This window comes from Pleuronectes platessa, chromosome 13 (assembly GCF_947347685.1).
Source record: "Pleuronectes platessa chromosome 13, fPlePla1.1, whole genome shotgun sequence".
NCBI lineage: Eukaryota > Metazoa > Chordata > Actinopteri > Pleuronectiformes > Pleuronectidae > Pleuronectes > Pleuronectes platessa.
The window spans coordinates 7308209-7329885 of record NC_070638.1 but is presented as its reverse complement, the minus strand read 5'-3'; the positions used below and the strand labels follow the sequence as shown (position 1 = coordinate 7329885).

General features: G+C 39.2%; 2 protein-coding genes across 4 annotated transcripts; both read left to right on the top strand.

Annotated features, from left to right (window-relative positions):
- The first annotated feature begins 1128 nt into the window (after positions 1–1128).
- On the top strand, positions 1129–21538 carry LOC128454616 (uncharacterized). 3 transcript variants are annotated; one of them, XM_053438056.1, is made up of 26 exons: positions 1130–1780; positions 2798–2927; positions 5596–5763; positions 5971–6108; positions 6544–6695; positions 7195–7298; positions 7404–7590; positions 8276–8404; positions 8495–8638; positions 8855–8990; positions 9724–9874; positions 10083–10219; positions 10309–10420; positions 11040–11103; positions 11265–11468; positions 11588–11733; positions 12034–12152; positions 12850–12971; positions 13071–13168; positions 13616–13752; positions 13960–14084; positions 14270–14415; positions 14496–14598; positions 14714–14850; positions 14986–15142; positions 15200–15575. In XM_053438056.1, exons 1-25 carry the CDS (start codon positions 1271–1273, stop codon positions 15098–15100), a joined length of 3714 nt encoding a protein of 1237 aa, XP_053294031.1. In that variant the 5' UTR covers positions 1130–1270; the 3' UTR covers positions 15101–15142; positions 15200–15575. The 3 variants fall into 3 exon arrangements, with proteins under 3 accessions (XP_053294032.1, XP_053294031.1, XP_053294030.1); XM_053438057.1 differs by lacking the exons at positions 13960–14084; positions 14270–14415; positions 14496–14598; ... (1 more) ...; positions 14986–15142; positions 15200–15575 and adding exons at positions 19874–19998; positions 20194–20339; positions 20420–20522; positions 20638–20774; positions 20910–21538 and having other exon boundaries at positions 1129–1780; XM_053438055.1 differs by having other exon boundaries at positions 1131–1780; positions 14986–15575.
- On the top strand, positions 16348–18752 carry LOC128454622 (protein THEM6). The gene is made up of 3 exons (XM_053438063.1): positions 16348–16505; positions 17602–18107; positions 18200–18752. The coding sequence occupies exons 2-3, from the start codon at positions 17604–17606 to the stop codon at positions 18305–18307; spliced, it is 612 nt and encodes a 203-aa protein (XP_053294038.1). The 5' UTR covers positions 16348–16505; positions 17602–17603; the 3' UTR covers positions 18308–18752.
- Positions 21539–21677: the final 139 nt, after the last annotated feature.

The window sequence follows — 21677 nt, the reverse complement described above, 5'->3', positions numbered from 1 at the left end:
CCTGCCCGGTCTCAAACTGACTTCACTGATTAATGGGGGAATTTCAACTTTGACGCCATCTTGTCTTAGAAGGTAAAATTAACACCTATAAACATTAGTGTAACTGTCCCAGGCTAGTTTTTTAGCTAAGCTAGCCGACACAGTTAGCAAAGCTGGCTATGTTAAACTGTGCCAGTCATTTAGCATTAACATTAAATGTTAGCTAACTGTAGGAAAAGTCCACGTTAACAAGGCCCCGTGGTCAGTGTGCTCATCTTAAAGTATAATTATGAATACTGTGTTTCTTTTAAAGCCTTTGAATGAAACTTAAATCATGTTTGGAAACTCATTCTAGCTAATGTTAGCTAAAGTTAATGTCGTGGTTTTGATGCTACTTACATATATATATATATATGGTGGCTGTATATTCCTGTTAATATGTATGTGTGTGTGTGTGTGTGTGTGTGTGTGTGTGTGTGTGTGTGTGTGTGTGTGTGTGTGTGTGTGTGTGTGTGTGTGTGTGTGTGTGTGTGTGTTTCATTCAGCTGTGGTTAGTGATTCATTATAGATTTGATATGATGTGTTTAGTTATTTCGAAAATATTTTGTAGAAAAAAAAACATAAAATATATTTGTAGAAACAACAATGAATGATAAACAGACTTTCAATGAGAAACATAGATTCACAAATGATTTCTTAAAAGGAGAAGGGAGAAGCAAGACTGCTGGTCCAGCCTTAAACCACTAATCTATATCAATACATTCATAATTAAATTCATCCTATAAATCCTCCTCAAGTGAATTGTAGTTCATATTTCTACCCTTTTGATTTGAAGTAATGCAAAAGTTAATTATTACTCTCTGTTGGAGAAGAAACTGTATATGTCTCTCTCTCTCTCTCTCTCTCTCAATCTTTGTTTCTGCACCATGACTCTTCTGGTCCTGAAAGATGGCGTACGTCAGTGTTTTTGTGTGTATGTTTGTTCCCCAGTGTTGTTAAATACTAGACATAACGACTTATTATACGTGTGCGTTGCCCTTTTTAAACTTGCCCTGTTTGGAACGGGCTGACTCAGTCTGAACACAACCCTGAAGCTGCATCACCCTCTGCTGCACAAAGATAAAAGTTCATAAGCTGTTTTGGCGATCAGATGCTGTTTGTTGGACAGCCCATTTCTAGGTGTCTGGAGGCGTCATGGTGCAGCAGATGAAACCTGAGACGATGTGATCAACACAACCGAGAACTACGCCACTCTTATTCCCTTTCCAGTTTCTGTTGGAGAGTGGAGGAAATGGCAGCAGCAACAGTTTCCGTTGAACATAACCAGTTCTGTTGTTGCGTGTGCCTGGACATCTTGAGACTCCCGGTGACGATCCCCTGTGGACACAGCTATTGTCTGGGCTGTATTGATAGGCACTGGAACACGACAGAGCAGATAAGCAAGTACAGCTGCCCTCAGTGCCGGCATGTGTTTAATCTCAGACCTTTGCTGTGTAGAAACACGGTTCTGGCTGAACTGGTGGAACAGTTTAAGCGAAGCAGATCTGAAGCCTCAGCCGGAACTTTGGCCAAAGCAGATGATGTGAATTGCAGCGTTTGTACGGGGAGAAAGAGCAAAGCTGTGAAGTCCTGCCTGGTTTGCTCTCAGTCGTACTGTGTGGCTCACCTGAGAGTCCACGAGGAACGCTTTCATGGAAAGGCTCATAAACTGGTGCCAGCTTCAGATCAGCTGAGGGAGAAGGTGCTCCCACCAGCTGGGAAGGAGGCTGTGCTGGGGGCAGATGAAAAAACAAAACCACAGGTGTGTTCTGAAATTACTTCGTCATTCATTTTAATTTAAGGGAGTTAGAATATGTTTATGAAGCTTCATTTACTGTTAAGATCAGAATTCCCTTTATTCTAATAATTTATTAGTCATCCAATAAAACTGTGCTTCAAAATTCAGATAGAAAGCATATTCATTTTAAAGGGACATTCCTCTCATTCTTATATGTCAAAGTCAGTATAAAACTGTATCTTAATTGAACATAAAGCCGTATCCAACCTTATTTAGACCTCTGTAAAACTCTGTGCTCATTTAATCTACGATTTCCATGACTCCTTTTCTACAGTATCCATTAATAACCTATTCTGTTTGGTTTCACTTTCATAGGTTTCGTTTTCTTAGAAATCAAACCATACTCAAGAGAATGAGTAAACAGAAACTTAGTGATCACAGCTGTGCTTGGCTACTGGCTGCATACATAATATTGTGTCCCTTTTAAATGATAAGCAAACAATATGATGCAACAATAGCTCTCTTACACAACACATCGTTAGCAGAAACAACTCATTATCATTCTTTAAAAAAAGTGATCTGAAGTGATGCTGATAGTCAAAACCCCTCCCCCTTTTAATTAGCTTGAAATTTGGTCATGTTTTTAGACACATGTTTAACAGTGGAGACAATCTTTCATAACTGAGAGACAGTTGTGCCACACTGTGATCATATGTGCTGCATAGAACCTTTCAACACTGGCAGATATACAGGGATGCTGATTAATGCTGGTTGTCCTTCAGTCATATACTCCCTCTGAATTTACTGTTCCAGTCAAACGCATTTAATTTCTCACTTGGTAGCTCATAGAGTATGAATTATATCATGTTTATAACATGTTTTCTATCATTTGATTATCATTTTTTATCCCACTGGATACTGGCACTATCTTCAGTTTGCAATGAGGGCAGCATTGTATATAGAATTTCATAATATATTGATTTATATGTTATTTCAGACTGAATGTAAATAAATTATTATTCTCTCAATGTCTTTTTTTAGATGGATCAAATATTCAACTTACTGAAGCAGGACAGACTCGAGTCATACTACAATCAGTTCCTTCAGCTGGGTGTAAAAGATGTCAGAGATTTGCTGGATAGTGTGACAGATGAAGATCTACATAACTTAGGTAAGAGTGTTGAAAGGGTTAAGATTTCAGTTTCATATGATGCTTGGTTAGAAAATGAAAGTTGGCAGACAACTGAAAATATGCAAACCTATGTAAATATATGCTTGCTGGAAAGGGGAACTGTAGCCTCCTGGAACACTTAAGTACTTATCTGACTTGTCTGACTTCATCATTACATCATATTACATTACATGTCATTTGGCTGACGCTTTTGTCCAAAGCGACTTACAATTAGTACACTCGACATTTATGAGGGGCCATTGAGGGGGTTCAGTATCTTGCCAAGGATACTTCGGCATGCAGATGGGGAAGAGTGGGGATTGAAACCCCGAGCCTTCTTGTTGGAGAATGACCACTCTACCCCCTAGGCCACACCATCATACAACCACCGATGAGCTGTTAAAGACATACTGTCACCAGTCAATGGAAAATAAGTTTAGTTAAATTGTATTTCTTGTCCTAATTTGTATTTTACTGGCAATTCCACAACTCGACAAATTAAGAGGAAGATAAGTTAGAAGTGTAAGTCCTGATGTGTTTTTCCATGTACACAAAAGAAGAAGGGCAACACCATAATAAGGTACAGCCTCACAGTCACAACCAATTAAACTCTTCTCAGTAATATTGAAAGGCTGTATGTTTCCCTGCATTACATTACAATGGTATAAAGAGAAACAAGGTTTTTTTTTGAAAAATACTTACAATACATATGTCGGGGCTAAGCAGAAATAAGTAAACATAATCATTTAGAGCTAAATTGTTTATTGATGCTATGGAAACATCCGTATCTTCTTGGGCTGGGCAAAATGATATCAATAATCATTGCCACTGCACTTAGGTCAAACCTCATGCACACAATAACCTTGGTTGGCTACAGCAATAGACTTACATACAGTGCCTTGCATAAGTACACACCCCCCGTGGACTTTTTCCCATTATGTACTGTTACTAACTGGAATTCAAATAGACTTAAATAAACTTTTTCCCGTTTGATCAACAAAACATGCATAGTACTTTGGAGGTGCAAAATAAATTTTATTGTGACACAAACAATAATGAGAACAAAAAAGTTGACATCTGTTGGGTACATAAGTATTCACCCCCCTGTGTCAATACTTGGTAGAACCCCCTTTCGCTGCAATTACAGCTGCAAGTCTTTTGGGGTATGTCTCTACCAGCTTTGCACATCTAGAGATGGAAAGGTTTGTCCATATTCTTCTTGGCAAAAAAGATGAAGCTCAGTCAGATTGGATGAATACCGTCTGTGAACCGCAATCTTCAAGTCTTGCCATAGATTCTCTATTGGATTGAGGTCTGGGCTTTGACTGGGCCATTTTAAGACATTAACATTCTTTAATCCAAACCATTCCTTTGTAGCTCTGGCTGTATGTTTAGGGTCATTGTCCTGCTGGAAGATGAACCTCCGCCCCAGTCTCAAGTCTTTTGCAGACTGCATCAGATTTTCTTCAAGGATTTCCCTGTATTTGGCTCCATCCATCTTTCCCTCTATTCTGACCAGTTTCCCTGTACCTGCTGAAGAGAAGCATCCCCACAGCATGATGCTACCACCACCATGTTTCACTGTTGGGATGGTGTGCTCAGGGTGATGGGCAGTGTTGGGTTTTCGCCACACATAGCGTTTTGCATTGAGGCCAAAAAGTTCAATTTTGGTCTCATCTGACCAGAGCACCTTGTTCCACATGTTTGCTGTGTCTCCCACATGGCTTCTGGCAAACTCCAAACGGGATTTTTTATGGATCCCTTTCAACAATGGCTTTCTTCTTGCCACTCTTCCATAAAGGCCAGATTTGTGGAGCAGACGACTAATAGTTGTCCTGTGGACAGATTCTCCCACCTCAGCTGTGGATCTCTGCAACTCCTCCAGAGTAACCATGGGCCTCCTGGTTGCTTCTCTGATTAATTTTCTCCTTGTCCGACTCTTCAGTTTGGGTGGACGGCCTCCTCTTGGTAGGTTTGCGGTTGTGCCATATTCTTTCCATTTTCTTATGATGGATTTTATGGTGCTCAGAGAGATGTTCAAAGCTCTGGATATTTTTTTATAACCTAACCCTGCTTCATATTTCTCCACAGCTTTATCCCTGACCTGTTTGGTGAGCTCCTTGGTCTTCGTGATGCTGTTTGTTCAGTAATGATCTCCAACAAACTCTGAGTCCGTCACAGAACAGGTGTATTTATACTGAGATTAAATTGCAGACAGGTGGACCCTATTAACTAATTATGTGACTTGCAAATGTGACTTGTGAATGCAATTGGTCGCACCAGATCTTTGTTAGGGGTTTCACAGTAAAGGGGGTGAATACATATGCACTCAACACTTTTCAGATTTTTATTTGTAAATAATTGTGAAATCCATGTAATATTTCCCACCACTTCCAAATGATGCACTATTTTGTGTTGGTCCATTACATAAACTCGCGATGAAATACATTTTAATCTGTGGTTATACCATGAAAAAATGTAGAAAAGTCCAAAGGGGGTGAATACTTATGCAAGGCACTGTACATCACATGTATATGGCCTAAACAAGGAAAGGAAATGCATAGTTGGAAATGTAAGAATGCCTCAGACAGCTGTGTAAGATAAAAACTGTAACATGTGTAAGACTTTTTGAAAGTTGCAGGGGAAAATGTTTTCTCTATTTTTACAGGTTTAAGTCGAGTGGAAAAGAATCGTTTTGTGACGTTGAAAAACAACATTAAAAGACCCCAAGCTTCAAAGGGCCAAGTTCAAACTGTGGCATCTGTGCAAAAACCAAGGGAGGCATTCTTCCTGCAGTACAAGTACCCTAAATGTCCTCAACCGAAACGTATTACAGGTAAGAGGAACAAACCTTGTAATGAATTTTTATTATTTGTATTATTTATTTTGTTAATTTCATTTACTTATCTACAGTGTACAGTATAGGCGCAACTTACTTACAACTGTTTTGTTATTTTGAGCAGAGAGCTGCTTCCAAGCCTAGTCCTGAATAGGCCACTCAAAAGAAGCACAATTTAATAGTTTTTTACATTTTTTTATTCAGATATGGATCCAACTCAAAACACTGTTGAAGATCTCATGTTGAGGATCTGTCACCTTGAAAACGTGGGCAGCAACACAGGAGTTTGTCTCTACACAATTGACGGGATGCCATTGACAGATGATCCTTTCTTCAACACGTGTGAGCAGCCATTTTACATTTGAAGTAGCTAGGTGACAGGGTGGTGTACCTCAAGTTCTTTTGAGCAGATTGAAAACTTTCTATTATGTTCTGTGTACAAACATACAGTGTGGAAACTGCTTACAGTGATCATCACGTTTTTACACACTAAACCGATCACTATAAGGGGTTATTTACTGTAACCGCTTTACGCAGCATCTGCATGATAGTCCCAGCACTTCAGGGTAAATACATACACACTACTTTTTTCTCTCTCTCTCTCTCTCTGTCTCGCTCGCTCTCTCATTTGGGGTCAAACAAGTACAACCACAGTGCAGGACACAATAAAACTCATCGTGATTGCATATAATAGACTTAGGAAGAAAATGTATTGCTCTGTTTTTTTATGTGCTTCAGTACAAGGAAATGTAATCTTTTTATTGTCTCTTCTTACAGGGTCTCTGAAAGAGAGATACATTCAAAGTGGAGATATGATCTATGTGATTTTTACACCAAAGGAAAACCTGAAATATGCTCCTCAGACACTCAGAGGGGAGTTTGTCGAAACACCTGGAGAGGAGGTTATCCGATGCCACATCATGCTCAGGGTGCGTCTTGCTTGTGATACAAGTAATTTTAAGTGATATTCTTAAAGAAATTACTAAGTGATGTGATAATGAAACACTAGTCAACTCAAACACTAACCATAGCTCAGTTTAAGGTTCTGATTGCTGGTGCCAGATGGGCTGGTGCTTGATAGGTCAGAGGACAACCAAAAGAACGCATAGAAATACATAAGGTTCCACATTTTCTCTGGAAAATGGAAAATTACTTCTGTTGTAATTAACACTCCAGAATAGGACATGGTGATGATGTAAACAAGTTTGAGTGTACATGAAATTATTAACTTAAAGTAGATTTGGTGTTAAGTTACTCTACAACAATGTTATGTGTAAGTCAGAAAAGCTAATTTCCCAGGTGACAAACCAAGCAACCCCCCCCCCCTTCCTTCATCAATATAATCAATATAATATCAATAACACATAGAGTTTATAAATTGAATGGAGTTGAATCTATATTTTGAATATGTTTTGTTGATTTGTTTAGGGAGACTTTGACTTGATGGTGAACTTCAAAAACGACACCATAACCAGTCTCAGACTCAAGTTGGCAAATGCAAGTGGAATTCCAGCACACGTCCTTCAATACAAGTAATTCAGAATTACCTCCATATCCATTGAAGTGTTTCTTTTATCGTGAAGACCTTGGTACTCAGGCACTACCTCTGTTCTCTGGTGTGCTTATTTTACTTGCAGAGGTCAACGTGATGGATGTGACAAACTGGAAAGCTGTGGAATCTCTGAGGGGTCAACTGTTGCCTTCTCTTTATACACAGATGATGAGATGTCATTCAATGAATCTTTCTTCATTAATGATGTTGTGCCTTCAGTCCAGCAAACCAAGAAAGGAATCAGTGTGTTCCTGTCCTCACTTTACATTGTTGTAAGCAGTGTTGATATTATATTCTTTCCACGCTCCTGCTATCGTGACCGTCTTGACTTTAGTACCGATTTCCCTGTTCAGACCTGGTATTAACATCCATCCTGGGGGATCTGATCACAAGTCACATCTCTTAGTACGTGTATCCACACCTGACATTCAAATAGATCCTGAATGTGTCTCCTTTGACCGCTTGGGATCGGAACAGGCAAATATATAATTTGTGTTTACGAAGAGCAAATTCTTTAGTTTTAACCCAGTCCGAGTTTACAGATGTGTCTGTATGTCAATAAATGTGTACAAACAGCAAAAAAGGACCAGTCGCAAAACCTCCTCCAAATGTGGACTAAGCGACCAGATCTTGGGACTCATTCAGGATGTGTGTTCAGACCTGTACCACTAACCCCCTCAAGATGGATGTTGATAATCTTATTTTGGTACACACACACACACACACCTCCTTCTACAACAAAGTGGAAGCTATTGGCTGACCCTGAATAGTCCATAAAAAACAGCTCATAAACAAATCAGGAAGTTGCTCTAGATTTGGCACGGTGCCTTTGTCCTAACTTAATTCAAACTAATCTGAAAGGGTGGCTTATCTAACAATACTGATGGTTCATTTTGTAGGTTACTTCTCCAATGTTCTTCACACTGATTTTAAGTGCATCTGTTTTTTTACTTTTAGAAAAGGTATCATCCAAAAATACAATATAAATGGATTGGCTACATCCGGAGACTGACTGGATGTAACCCACTTGCCCAAAGTTTGCATCAGCTACTCAGCAGGAATGAAAGAATGACCAGGAATCAAAAGGTAAACAGTATGAGGCGGTATTGTTTTAGCAATAAAAAATTTTGAAATGTAATCCTGATTACTTCACACATACTTGTTGCATTGCTGCAGATTTCAATAGTTGAAGGCTTGTACGTGCTCTTCAGAGAGCTTTTGCCCCAACTTGGCTCCGACCGAGGGAAGAAAGTCATCAAGGACGTGCATGTCTTTGAGAATTCATTGTACTGCTGGGCACATCTCATCTCAAGATCACAGGTATGATGATTGTGGGGTTTGAGGTAACTGGGCTTCTGTAATTTCTAATTGAAACTTTATATATTTTGTGTAGATATCAATATCTCTTTACACAATCGGGGACGTTGAGATTATCCTGAGCTTTTGGTTGTTACTGTACTGTACTTGATTGTATTCACCAATGTGTCCTAAATCGGATTCCCAGGTAATCACTAATGTGTTTTCCTATTTGAATAGCAACAAATATCAGACTTTGAGAACTTCGCAGAAGTCTCTCTCACATCTCAAGACAACAGCCGTTTCTGTGAACCAGTGAGAGTGCCAGGAGTGCCAGTTGCCTTTGAACGAGCAGTCATTCTCCAGAAAATCAAAGGTAAAACTAGAAGAACAAACAAATTGAGCCACACAAAATTGCACACACTAATGGATATTAGTCTCCCTTTTCCTTTCCATCAAGATATATAAATTATACCTTGGGAAACTGGTGATAATAAAAAGTTTATAGCACTCAAGTGCCATCATTTATTGGTTCTTTCTTAGCCCATGCCACATATTTTCATGAAGTCTTGTGGAAATCAGTAATGTGGTTTTTGCCTCATCCTGCTGACAACAAACATGCCAGGGTCATAACAGTAAAAACTATGAAAAGTCATAATACCACCAAACTATTGTAACTGCAGTACATTTTTCTCAAGAATGCCTTGAGATATTGCATTCAGAGTATGAAAACTTTCACTTGAACTTGGATTTCATCTAGGTAGCCAAAGGTCACAATGGCCTCACAAAGTATGTTTATGTTGTTCTTGACAGAATATCTTAAAACTTGGTAAAAACTTCCACTTGCACTCAAAGATTAACTGATTAGATTTTGGTGCCTTTGGGTCAAAGGGCAAAGTCACAGTGACCTCATGTTACTGTGAATGTGACATGTTAGGACAGCCCATAGGGAATTACATTACATCTGGCACAATTCACTTGGACTCACTGAGAAATTGATTTAATTTATGTGGTCGAAGGTCAAGGTCACGGTGGCTTAAAAAAACGTGCTTATTGAAAGCATGTGTTTTATTTTTTCCTTGATTTCATGATCTGTCTTTGTTTATTAGATGGGGTGAAAATCCCAAACTGCACAGAAGAGATTTTGCGAGAGACCTCATTACAGAGAGCCACTGACATTGAGAAAATCCTGCTAAGCTTGCCTCCCTTCATCAAGACCTATCATCTCTGGATTAGTAATGAAAAGATAACCGGTCAGAAGTATGTACCATCAAGTTTTACTTTCATTAAACTACTGAAATTAAACTTTATTTTATTTTTGTCAATTTTGTATTTTTATACATATAAATACTAACTGGAAAGCCTCCTATTAAGTATTTCAGTGCTTTGTTTTAAAAATACATTTAACAAATGTTTTGTTTTAGACATATGGTTATGCTTCATCCTTCAATAAGCAATCACATGACAGCTTTCAGGTCCATGAACAGTTGACTTTTGGAGAAATGGTTGAAGGATTGAAGTCTTTCCCTCATCTCAATGTGACCCCACCCCTACATCTGAAGAAGCTTGGAGAGAATAAGGTCTGCCTTGTTCTGCTGAGTGAAGGTACCCAATTAAATCAGTCTGTAGCACCCTCCCTTCAGCATGTTTCAAAAAGGTTTCATGCTCTTGACGTGCTTCTTTTCTCTTTGCAGATAACCTTGGTGTTTATCTGCAAAAATTCAAAGGATCCACAGATATGATCATGGTGCACAACTGTCTGGATGGCAAGAGCATTGTAGAGGATGTGAATGAACTGGCGGCCAAGTAAGCGTCCGAACTACAGCGTGCATAAAAACAACCATAATGAAATCAGTATGAATTATGTTTTGGGGTTATCCGTCCGTCCAATGCCTTTTAGTCATTATGTCAAGAATGCCTTGAGGGAATTTCGTCAACATTTTCTGATACATTCACTTGGACTCAAAGATGAACAGATGAGATTTTGGTGACTGGAGGTTAAAAGGTCATGGTCACAGTGACCCCAATCAATGTGTTTACCTCTTGAATGTGATAGCTGAACACTGAGGGAATTTCTTCAACTTTTGATCAGTTGTCACTTGGAAAGATTATTGTGACCTTTATATGAATCTGTAAAAAGAGTATGTAAAAAATATATACAGAAACTACACTGGTTGGTGGAGGCATACGTGCGGTAATTCTAGTCCTTTAAGATAATACAACATGAGGTTCTAATTGACTTATACAGTACAGCTTCCACAATCTTTCACAACACTTCATTGCTGTATATTTAAATCAACTGTCATCCAAAGTATTAGTATTTCCTTTAATCCTGTATGAAACTGACAAACTAAATATAAAAATAAATATAAGAATAAGGGATAATAAGCATTGTTTAACTCTTTTTTTTTTACATCCAACACAGGACTGGTGACCATAGAGAAGATGGATCATTTGTCACAACTAGGACTCCAAATGAAGCCATACTGGTATAACACTGCCTGGCTAAGTCTTGACTTAAAGGATACTTTCAAATTTTAAAAACACACTTTTAAGCATGAACAGAGAAAAATTCAAATTCACTTGAGACAATACAAAACACATTGTCAATATCTGTTTATTATGTGAATTTGTTTTTTATTTTCATCAGGTCCTGATAGATACAAGCTCATCCATGGATGAAGAGTGCTATGGAAATGTAGGGATAAAGAAAATTAATGCTGTGAAGGAGCTCTTTGACAACTTTGCATCAAGAAGCATGGCTTATGATTTCCATCATATCATTGGTCTCGTGAGTTTTGACTCAATGGTGAAAACTCTGCACACCTTTACTGAAAACCTGGAAAAGTTCAAGGTAAAAAATCAGAGGCAAAGGAGGGTTCTTTCTGGGAATAGTTGCATCTCAATTTTAATGTTGTGTACCCAGTAACAAATGTTCAAAGATTAAGAGTTTTTTTTTTTTTTCATTTGTAGGAGTTCATCCGTGTCCTTCAACCGAATGGATGCACTCTGCTGTATGATGCCCTACGATGGGGCTTGTCCGAGTTGGAAAAGGTCAAGACGAAGTTTCCAAAATGTCGACTTCGCATTATCTGCCTCACTGATGGAAATGATTCTGGGTAAAGTCCTTCTATGTTCTAATGTGATACACTACCACCTTTTACATATACTACAAAAATACATATGAAATGCTTACAATGCCTTTAGTTGAGCAGGCGTTGACTGATGCTAATTTGTAATTGCCAGGCAGCTAATAAGATTCTTGATTCTGTAATCTCTCATTGTTTCTGAATGGTTAGGGGCTAGGATCAACCATTCTAATACACGTATTTCACAGAATAACTTTAAGTAAAGCTTTTTTGTCATCAGATCATTTTATTGTCTTAAACTGTATACTGAACATTTTCCTCTTCCCACAGATCCTCGATGGAGCCAGTTGCCATTACAGCCAAGCTGTTAAAATCTGACATCGTTGTGGATTCAATCCTTCTTGGAAATGTGGAGAACAATATGCTGCATGGAATCAGCAATGCAACAGGTAGGCTTTCATACTCTGATGAGTATTGTTGTCAAATCTATCTACAAATTCGAAAAATGTGTCCGTCTGTGGCTCCCAATTCTCCAGAATTGTTCAAACTATCAGCTTCACGCTTGAGGGCCTGAGGAAGCCCTAAACCTTACAGACAGTCATCACCTCCTCAGTGAAGCCAACAATAATTAATAGTCACTGTTACGTCCCCTAAGCTGTCCAGGGAGAGGGACGAACAATTAGAAAATAAAAACGGGAACTGAACAAGGAAGCCAATAAGTTAATAAGTAAATAAGGATTTATTGAATAATCGCGTTAACAGAAAACACCCTTCCTACACAGGAAGGGGAAAACCAAGAACCAAACAAGAACCAATACTATATTACATTACACAGCAAATAGCACACAGCACAAAGCCTGCCCACACGGCACGTCAATCCAGCAAGTCTGCTCCCGAACTGCTGCCTCGCTCACCGGTACAGCTGAGGGTCTTTATTGGCCACACCCTGATACCAGAGTGGCCTCAGCTGTGCCAGTGGAGGGGCATCTGAAGCTCCCACCTGGAGGAGATATGAGAGGGGGAGAGAGAGAAAACACGGCACGTAACAGTCACATTTTCTAAACCGCACACCACTGCAAGTCCTAACTTTAACACTCACTCAGATATTCACTGCATCTTTATACCACACCTGCATTTTGCCTCCAGGCGGCTGCTGTTTCAAACCACAGACGATCAAAGAGGGTTTGAAGCTCTTCGAGATCGAGACAGTCCTGTCTTTGGATCAGAGGAAACCAAAGAAAAAACTTGACCCGTCCTCTGTCAGTGAGGTCAGTGGCAGTATGAAAAATACTCTTAATTAAACAAATCAACCTTGCAACTTGTCATCGTATGTTCATTGACTTTATACCTGTTATTCCCTGTTATAGCCTACTTTAATGAGTATCTTTGCAACCACCGGATATGATGAGTATCCAGATACATCCTTACCAACCCAGCTAAGCAACAAAGTGACCGGGACAGAGAGGTGAGAGATGGACACAAACAGCCTCTGGATACTAATAATAAACCTGATCAGGTGAAGATATTGTTACCTTTCTTGATAAGTATAATAAATACAAAACAAAAAGATTGACCTGCTACAATCCTAGAACGGTGAAATATCGTAACCCAACTTTCCTAGAGCTGAAAGAGTATTCTGCAAAAACGTATTTTCTCTGATGATGATTTAAGAACATTTATAACATATATACATTTATATTTCTGTCAAGTGAAATCAAATGATTAACTAAGTATCAAACTTGCACAGACACACTTTGTTGCTGATTGTTTGCAGACAAAATGTAAACCAAAGCATTTCACACACCAAAGCCAAACATGGCCCTCTGAACCGTGTGATATGTTAACATTAAAATTGATGTTAGACCTTTTAAGATAAGAGCATTACATTTGAAGTATTAATTCTTCAAAACAGTGCTTTGAAAAAGAAGCTTCGGGAGGCGAAGGATAAGCGCTTCATGGAAAAGGACAGACGTGTCCTGGAGGAGCTGAAGAGCCTGCACTGTGACCCTCATCCCTTCTTCAGTGTCTTCACATCAGAGTCAGACTTCGGTAGGTGGCGCTGTCTCTTGTTTGTTTCCACAAAGCCGGATATTTAACTGAGATATCTTGTGTTGTGGTTGACCCTCATTTTGCTCATCAAAGCTAACATGTTAATTGCTGGACAGGATAATGTTCGGTCTGTATAGTCATGAAGGGACCACCTTTGATTCCAATGTAAAGTGAAGTATTTTTCTATAATTGTTTCTATCTCTTCAGCATTCTGGAGGATTCTCATGCAGGGCCCTCCTGACACGCCCTATGAGAAAGGAGTGTTTGAGCTGTACTGCAAGTTTGGTCCTCAATACCCAGTGAAGCCTCCACTTGTTCGATTTGTCACACGAGTATCCTGCCAAAACACAAACAACTGAAAACGTATTACAGGATTCCACAGCAAAGCTGTTTTCAGCTGTGGGTGTATGTGTGTGTGTGTGTGTGTGTGTTTGCGTGTCTCATTTTATGACTGCGATTGAAGTGATGTATACACTGTACACGTTTTTCTTGCAAGATTTCCTTAACAGGATGGCAGGTGTACCATTGCAACATCAACAGCGTGGGCCGCATCTGCCACAGCATTTTTGACCGCAGCTACAATGCTCACATTACCATCAGAGACATCTTTGATGCTGTGTATGGACTGCTCATCATCCCTGAGCCTGATGATCCACTGGACAGGTGAGTTATGCACATTGATAAACTAGAATGGTGCTCGGAGATTTGAGGTATCTGATGTGATATCGAACGTCTATTTGAAGCATTTTGGCTGAAGAGTTCCTGACGAACCGTGAGAAATATCTGCATGAAGCAAAGAAATACACTGAGCTTAATGCAGGAAAGTCACTGGATGACATGGAGAAGGTGAGTGAACTAAGATATTCAAAGATGTGGAGTATTCCTACTTTTCATATAACATCAACATACCTGGTGTCTTGACACACTCTTTAATGTCTTGTCTCTTTCTTTTATTTGAAAGAAATTGGTGGATCCTGTGCAGCAGTTCATACCCCAACATCTAATCTGTCCACTCACCAATAAGATGTTTATTGATCCCGTGAAAACTGTGTACGGCACCGTGTATGAACGCATAGCCATCGAGGAACACCTCAAACGGTGAGTTAATCTACTACTGATGGCAATAATTACCTGCATAACTACAATCTCCCAACAATAAATCTCAACTCTCCATCTCATCTGCTGCATTGCCATGTACTGTATTTTCACAGTTGATTGTACACACTCTTGCAGACACCAGTATGACCCGTTGGCTGGCCCAGGACACGACCTTGATCTTTGCTATGTAAGAGCCGACTGGGACATGAAGAAAATGGTGATGGATCATCGATCTCGTCAAATTCAGTGAATGTGTCGGTTGTCATTATCACAGTGGTTCGACCTGTGTTTAATGTACATGAGACCTTATTGATGATAGATTTTCACTCAAATTTTCAGGGACTTAAAAGGAAAAAAGCGTTAGTATGTTTACACAAGATAATCTCTGAAAATCCCCTTAAAATGACCTGATAGAATTTCTTATAAAGTTTTCAATAGTTTGAATTGACATAATTGGATAAGGTGATGCAGTTCTAGAAACGTATATACCAGACTAATAAATGTAATGTAGCTTCTAAGTGTTTCTTAGTGACTATAAAGTGAATCTTCAGTTGTTGCAGTTATAGTAATGTTGTTCTAACTAAGCATTTTATGGTTAATCATGGTCATGTTAGTTCCTCTGCTGTCTGATGATTGTTCTCCAGTTTGTTAGTTGCTCCTATACTCTGTGATAATAATGAAAATGTTACCTTTTAGAGTGGTGAATAAAAGTTTGTTAAGATTGATTGATGGTGATTACACAACAATAAACCAAAGAAAGAGGACACAGCCTTTCTTCTATTATACAGTAAAGAATATTTTCATTTAACTTTTATATACAGATATCTTAAGACATTTTAACATGCTACTAATGGTGCTCACAACCAGGATTTCTGTTCATACATGTAGCGTGAACTAGGCTGAACTAATATGAACTGAAAAACTTTTACTGTTTGACCATCAATATCTAGTTTTAATACTATAATTGTAATATTTGTGTTGACACATGAAGCTTACTTTTGAATATTTTCAGTCCTGACTGATTTAAGAAGAAAAATGGGATTTTTTACAATATATCTAATATTTATAATACCCTTAAAGCAAAGACAAAATGAAGACCATTAAACCTTGACTTATAAAACCTATATTAGATCATTATCTGTGCATTAAAAGGTTTCCTGCAATAAACTCTGAAGTAATGGAGATTTACACTTTACATGACTTTTACTGGTAGATTATGATGGGTGAGTAAACAGCCAATCATAGCCAAGGATTTTGTTCAACGTCACGTCCTGATAACAAGAAGAGACTCAGTCGCCTTCAGAACAAATGTCCTCATATTTAACACTTAAAAAAGAAAACTCAGTAGACTCACTCGTGATCTGAAATGGCCAATGCTGGAATACATTTTATACAATAATAATCCTACTTTTTAAATGTTGTTATTTATTGGATGTTGAAAACGCCAGTTCTTGATAAATATAATGGAATACATATTTATTTTGAAAACCGTATCCGGAAGAAATCTGGTTAAACTTTACCCCGTTATGGAGAGTTAGCGGAGGAGTGTGTTCAGGTGTGTGTAGCTGAGTGTATTGGGGATTGTATATGTGTGTGTCTCTGTGTGTGTGTGGACAGACTCCGCAGGTTCGTGTAGAAACAGCAGGAATCCGCAGGTGAGATTTCGTGGATTTAAGTATTCGCTCTTATTTCAGCTTATTTACGTCAGTCACGTAAAGTCAGAGCGGAAACTGCAGATTCAACAGGTGACTTCACTTCAGACCTGCGAGTAACTTACGTCGGAAATTAAATGAACGAGGCATCGACTCCTGTCAAAGACCTTTTAGTTGTTTAACTCTCAAACTGTGTTCAGAGGTTTAAGCAGTTTGAACAGAGTTTGAACAGAGTTTGAACTAGAGCCTGATGATCCTGTAGAACCTGTTTACTCCTTCACGTGTGTTTTTTAAATCGATCCTGAAAAGTCACTGATACTCATCAGGTTGGTCTGTAGCTTCACTTCATGTTTGAAAGAATCAGCTCCAGAAAGAACAGCAGGATTCAAGTGGTTCAACACTGCTTCGTACTTTCTGTCAGAAATACTGACTTAAATACACTAAACTAAAATACACCTGACGAGTATCACTGGTTTTGGTGAAACAACACAAACCTGACCACAAACATTAATCACCATGGTTTCATTTGCTACCACTGTCTTATAGGCGGCTTTAAAGCTGTTACCTATATGTTTAATAATAATACTACACTTTATTCATACAGCACCGTTCAGAAGACTGTTAGCGTGTGCTTTACAATTTTTAAATGAAAAATAAGAAATCCTTCTCAAAGCAATATGGCACAGATACAGATAAAAAAAGTTACAGATGAGGAAATATAATAAAAATTATCAAAAAATGATTAAAATAGAGGATAAGAGCTGAACTAGGAGAAAGCGCCCCTGTTAAAATGAGACTATAAGAGAGAGCTGAAAGAGGAGAAGGAGTTTCAGGTGCTAATTTCTTTTGATTGAAGAAACGGAAAATATAAATACAAAAAAATTGAATTAAGACCAAACATATTTTAAATGTAATAAGAATAGACACATTTTCTGCATCATTTATCAGCACATAAAGACATAAACTCGGGCACCAATATGTCTGTGTACTTATACCCATCAATAGGATGGAATATCATGAGAGTGGCACATAGATGATGTTGCTCTCACACATCCCAGTAACCCCACTGCTTCCTCTGCTGGTTTGTGTCCTCTCACAGGGATGTGTTGGTTGCTGTGGGTGCTCGGCGCCTTGCTGGCTCTCTTCTGCAGCCTGGATGTGTGGTACTTCCTCCGAGGGGCGGCGGTGATCGCCCGGGCCTGGTTCCAGCCTACGATCTGGGACGTCACAGCTGAGCAGGTGGTGACAGGCCGGGTCACTTCCAATGACATTGACATGTGCCACATGAACAATGCTCGCTACCTCCGCGAGTGCGACTTCGCCCGCTTCTCTCTCTACACACGCAACGGCGTGTTCAAGGCCGTGCGAGCCCTCAGAGCTTCGATGGTGGTGGCGGCCACCACCATCCGCTACCGAAGGGCTCTGTGTATCGGTGAGGGCTACGAGCTGCGGAGTCAGATCGTTACTTGGGACGACAAAGCCTTTTACCTGGAGCAGAGATTTGTGTCAAAGAAAGACGGCCTGGTGTGTGCCGTCATGTACTGCAAGCAGAGTGTGATCCGCTGCAGCCCGGACCAGATCATGCAGCATCTTTGCAAGAGGAAGGTAGGAGGGGAGGCCTCAATACAAATGCAAATTGAACACTGGTAATGTTTGAATCAATCCTTTGCTCATTGAAGGACGTTTGCTCGTTGCAGGTGCAGTGCCCTGAGTTTCCAGAGGACCTTCAACACTGGGTCAACTTCATCTCAGCCAGCAGCCAGGCCCTCAGGGCAGAGAGCGGACTGGAGGACAAGAACAAATAAAGCTGTTAACAGTTTGGTGTTCTGTGGGGCAGCTTATTAACAGGATTCAAAGTCTTCCGAGAGAAATATTTGCTGCTGCTGGCTACTTGACTGTAACACACTTGTGCCTACTTCACTCTTAATATAGAGCTTGACAACACTAAAAGACACGAGTTACCTCTAAAGAGAAGTAACATGATTATATGTATTCATGTACCGTATTAGCATTAAAAGCCATACAAGCATTAAAACTATTTAGAACTCCTACTGATGCATGTTTATGACCTCACTATACATTTAGGTGCAGACTTCCTCACCCACTTTCAGTGAGAAACAAGACGGGGTTTAGATTGAGGTTTTTTCTGTACAGCAAAATAAACAGCAGTTGGTACAAATCTGAAATTGATGCAATACAACCGTTGTGAATTTGTACAAAATAAAGTTGTTGAGTAACAATCAAATCAAAGTCGGTGTCACTCTGTGCCTTGTAGAAACCAGGTGTACAGCAATTTATCTTTTAAACCGATTCTACAAGAGCAATAAAAGGCATCACATTAAGAGTAGCTGAAGAGTAAATGAACAGTGAGCTATAATATTACATTGGCAGTGAATCAGGTTGAATATAGCTATCAGTATGTTCCTGCTAACTGGTATAAAGAAAGGCTGAACCTTTCAGCCGCCGGCAGGAGGAATACTACAGACTGAGCTGTTTACGTACCGTACTTATAAAACTTCACTTTTTATTGTGCCTTTGTGTAACTATCCCAGTTGCTATTTGTCCAAACTCAAGCTGACACAGATGCATCATGGGGATGTGATGTGTTCAGTCCAAACAAATCCATCACCCACACTGAAGATTATTCATTCGTTGCAAATAATCAAATACAAACGGACTAATTCCATCCAGCTGATTTTTGTTTTAAATCTTTTTATAGATTCTGTGAATAATGTAGGTTTTGTTGAGCCCTGTCAAAAGGAGAATATCTGTCAGTTTTGGACAGACAATAAAAGTATATCTGTCTCTATGTCTGTCTGTCTGTGTGTCTGTATATCTGTCTGTCTGTCTGTATATCTGTCTGTCTGTCTGTATATCTGTCTGTGTGTCTTTATGTCTATTGTCTATCTCTCTGTCTATCCATCTGTCCATCTATCTGTCTGTCTGTCTCTATCTGTCTATCTGTCTCTATTCATTTGTCTGTGTGTCTTTCTGTCTCTATCTGTCTGTCTGTCCATCCGTCTGTCTGTCTCTCTGTCTGTCTATCTATCTATCAATCTATCTGGCTGTCTTCCTGTATATCTATCCATCTATCTGCCTGTCTGTCTGTCTGTCTACAGTGCCACCCAGTGGCTGATAAAATGCAGGGAAACAAAATAAAATAAGATCTTTAGAATTTTGCGAGTATTAATATATATTAATATTGAATACGTTCATAACAACTATTTAATAAATACCAGCAACTGAAAATATTCCAAACAGTAATAATAACAGTTATAATTAAGATGAGGCTGAGGATGATGATGACTTCGTAACCATGCCGACACCGGCAACCAATGAGATTTCAAGTATAATTGTTTCTATCTCTTCAGCATTCTGGAGGATTCTCATGCAGGGCCCTCCTGACACGCCCTATGAGAAAGGAGTGTTTGAGCTGTACTGCCAGTTTGGTCCTCAATACCCAGTGAAGCCTCCACTTGTTCGATTTGTCACAAGAGTATCCTGCCAAAACACAAACAACTGAAAAGGGATTACAGGCTTCCACAGCAAAGCTGTTTTCAGCTGTGGATGTATGTGTGTGTGTGTGTGTGTGTGTGTGTGTGTGTTTGCGTGTCTCATTTTATGACGGCGATTGAAGTGATGTATACACTGTAGACATTTTTCTTGCAAGATTTCCTTAACAGGATGGCAGGTGTACCATTGCAACATCAACAGCGTCGGCCGCATCTGCCACAGCATTTTTGACCGCAGCTACAATGCTCACATTACCATCAGAGAAATCTTTGATGCTGTGTATGGACTGCTCATCATCCCTGAGCCTGATGATCCACTGGACAGGTGAGTTATGCACATTGATAAACTAGAAAGGTGCTTGGAGATTTGAGGTATCTGATGTGATATCGAACGTCTTTTTGAAGCATTTTGGCTGAAGAGTTCCTGACGAACCGTGAGAAATATCTGCATGAAGCAAAGAAATACACGGAGCTTAATGCAGGAAAGTCACTGGATGACATGGAGAAGGTGAGAGAACTAAGATATTCAAAGATGTGGAGTATTCCTACTTTTCATATAACATCAACATACCTGGTGTCTTGACACACTCTTTCATGTCCTGTCTCTTTGTTTTATTTGATAGAAATTGGTGGATCCTGTGCAGCAGTTCATACCCCAACATCTAATCTGTCCACTCACCAATAAGATGTTTATTGATCCCGTGAAAACTGTGTACGGCACCGTGTATGAACGCATAGCCATCGAGGAACACCTCAAACGGTGAGTTAATCTACCACTGATGGCAATAATTACCTGCATAACTACAATCTCCCCACAATAAATCTCAAATCTCAATCTCTGCTGCTGCATTGCCATGTACTGTATTTTCACAGTTGATTGTACACACTCTTGCAGACACCAGTATGACCCGTTGGCTGGCCCAGGACACGACCTTGATCTTTGCTATGTAAGAGCCGACTGGGACATGAAGAAAATGGTGATGGATCATCGATCTCGTCAAATTCAGTGAATGTGTCGGTTGTCATTATCACAGTGGTTCGACCTGTGTTTAATGTACATGAGAATTTATAGATGATAGATTTTGACTCAAATTTTCAGGCACTTAAAAGGAAAAAAGCGTTAGTATGTTTACACAAGATAATCTCTGAAAATCCCCTTAAAATGACCTGATAGAATTTCTTATAAAGTTTTCAATAGTTTGAATTGACATAATTGGATAAGGTGATGCAGTTCTAGAAACGTATATACCAGACTAATAAATGTAATGTAGCTTCTAAGTGTTTCTTAGTGACTATAAAGTGAATCTTCAGTTGTTGCAGTTATAGTAATGTTGTTCTAACTAAGCATTTTATGGTCAATCATAGTCATGTTAGTTCCTCTGCTGTCTGATGATTGTTCTCCAGTTTGTTAGTTGCTCCTATACTCTGTGATAATAATGAAAATGTATCCCTTTAGAGTGGTGAATAAAAGTTTGTTAAGTTTGATTGATGGTGATTACACAACAATAAACCAAAGAAAGAGGACACAGCCTTTCTTCTATTATACAGTAAAGAATATTTTCATTTAACTTTTATATACAGATATCTTAAGACATTTTAACATGCTACTAATGGTGCTCACAACCAGGATTTCTGTTCATACATGTAGCGTGAACTAGGCTGA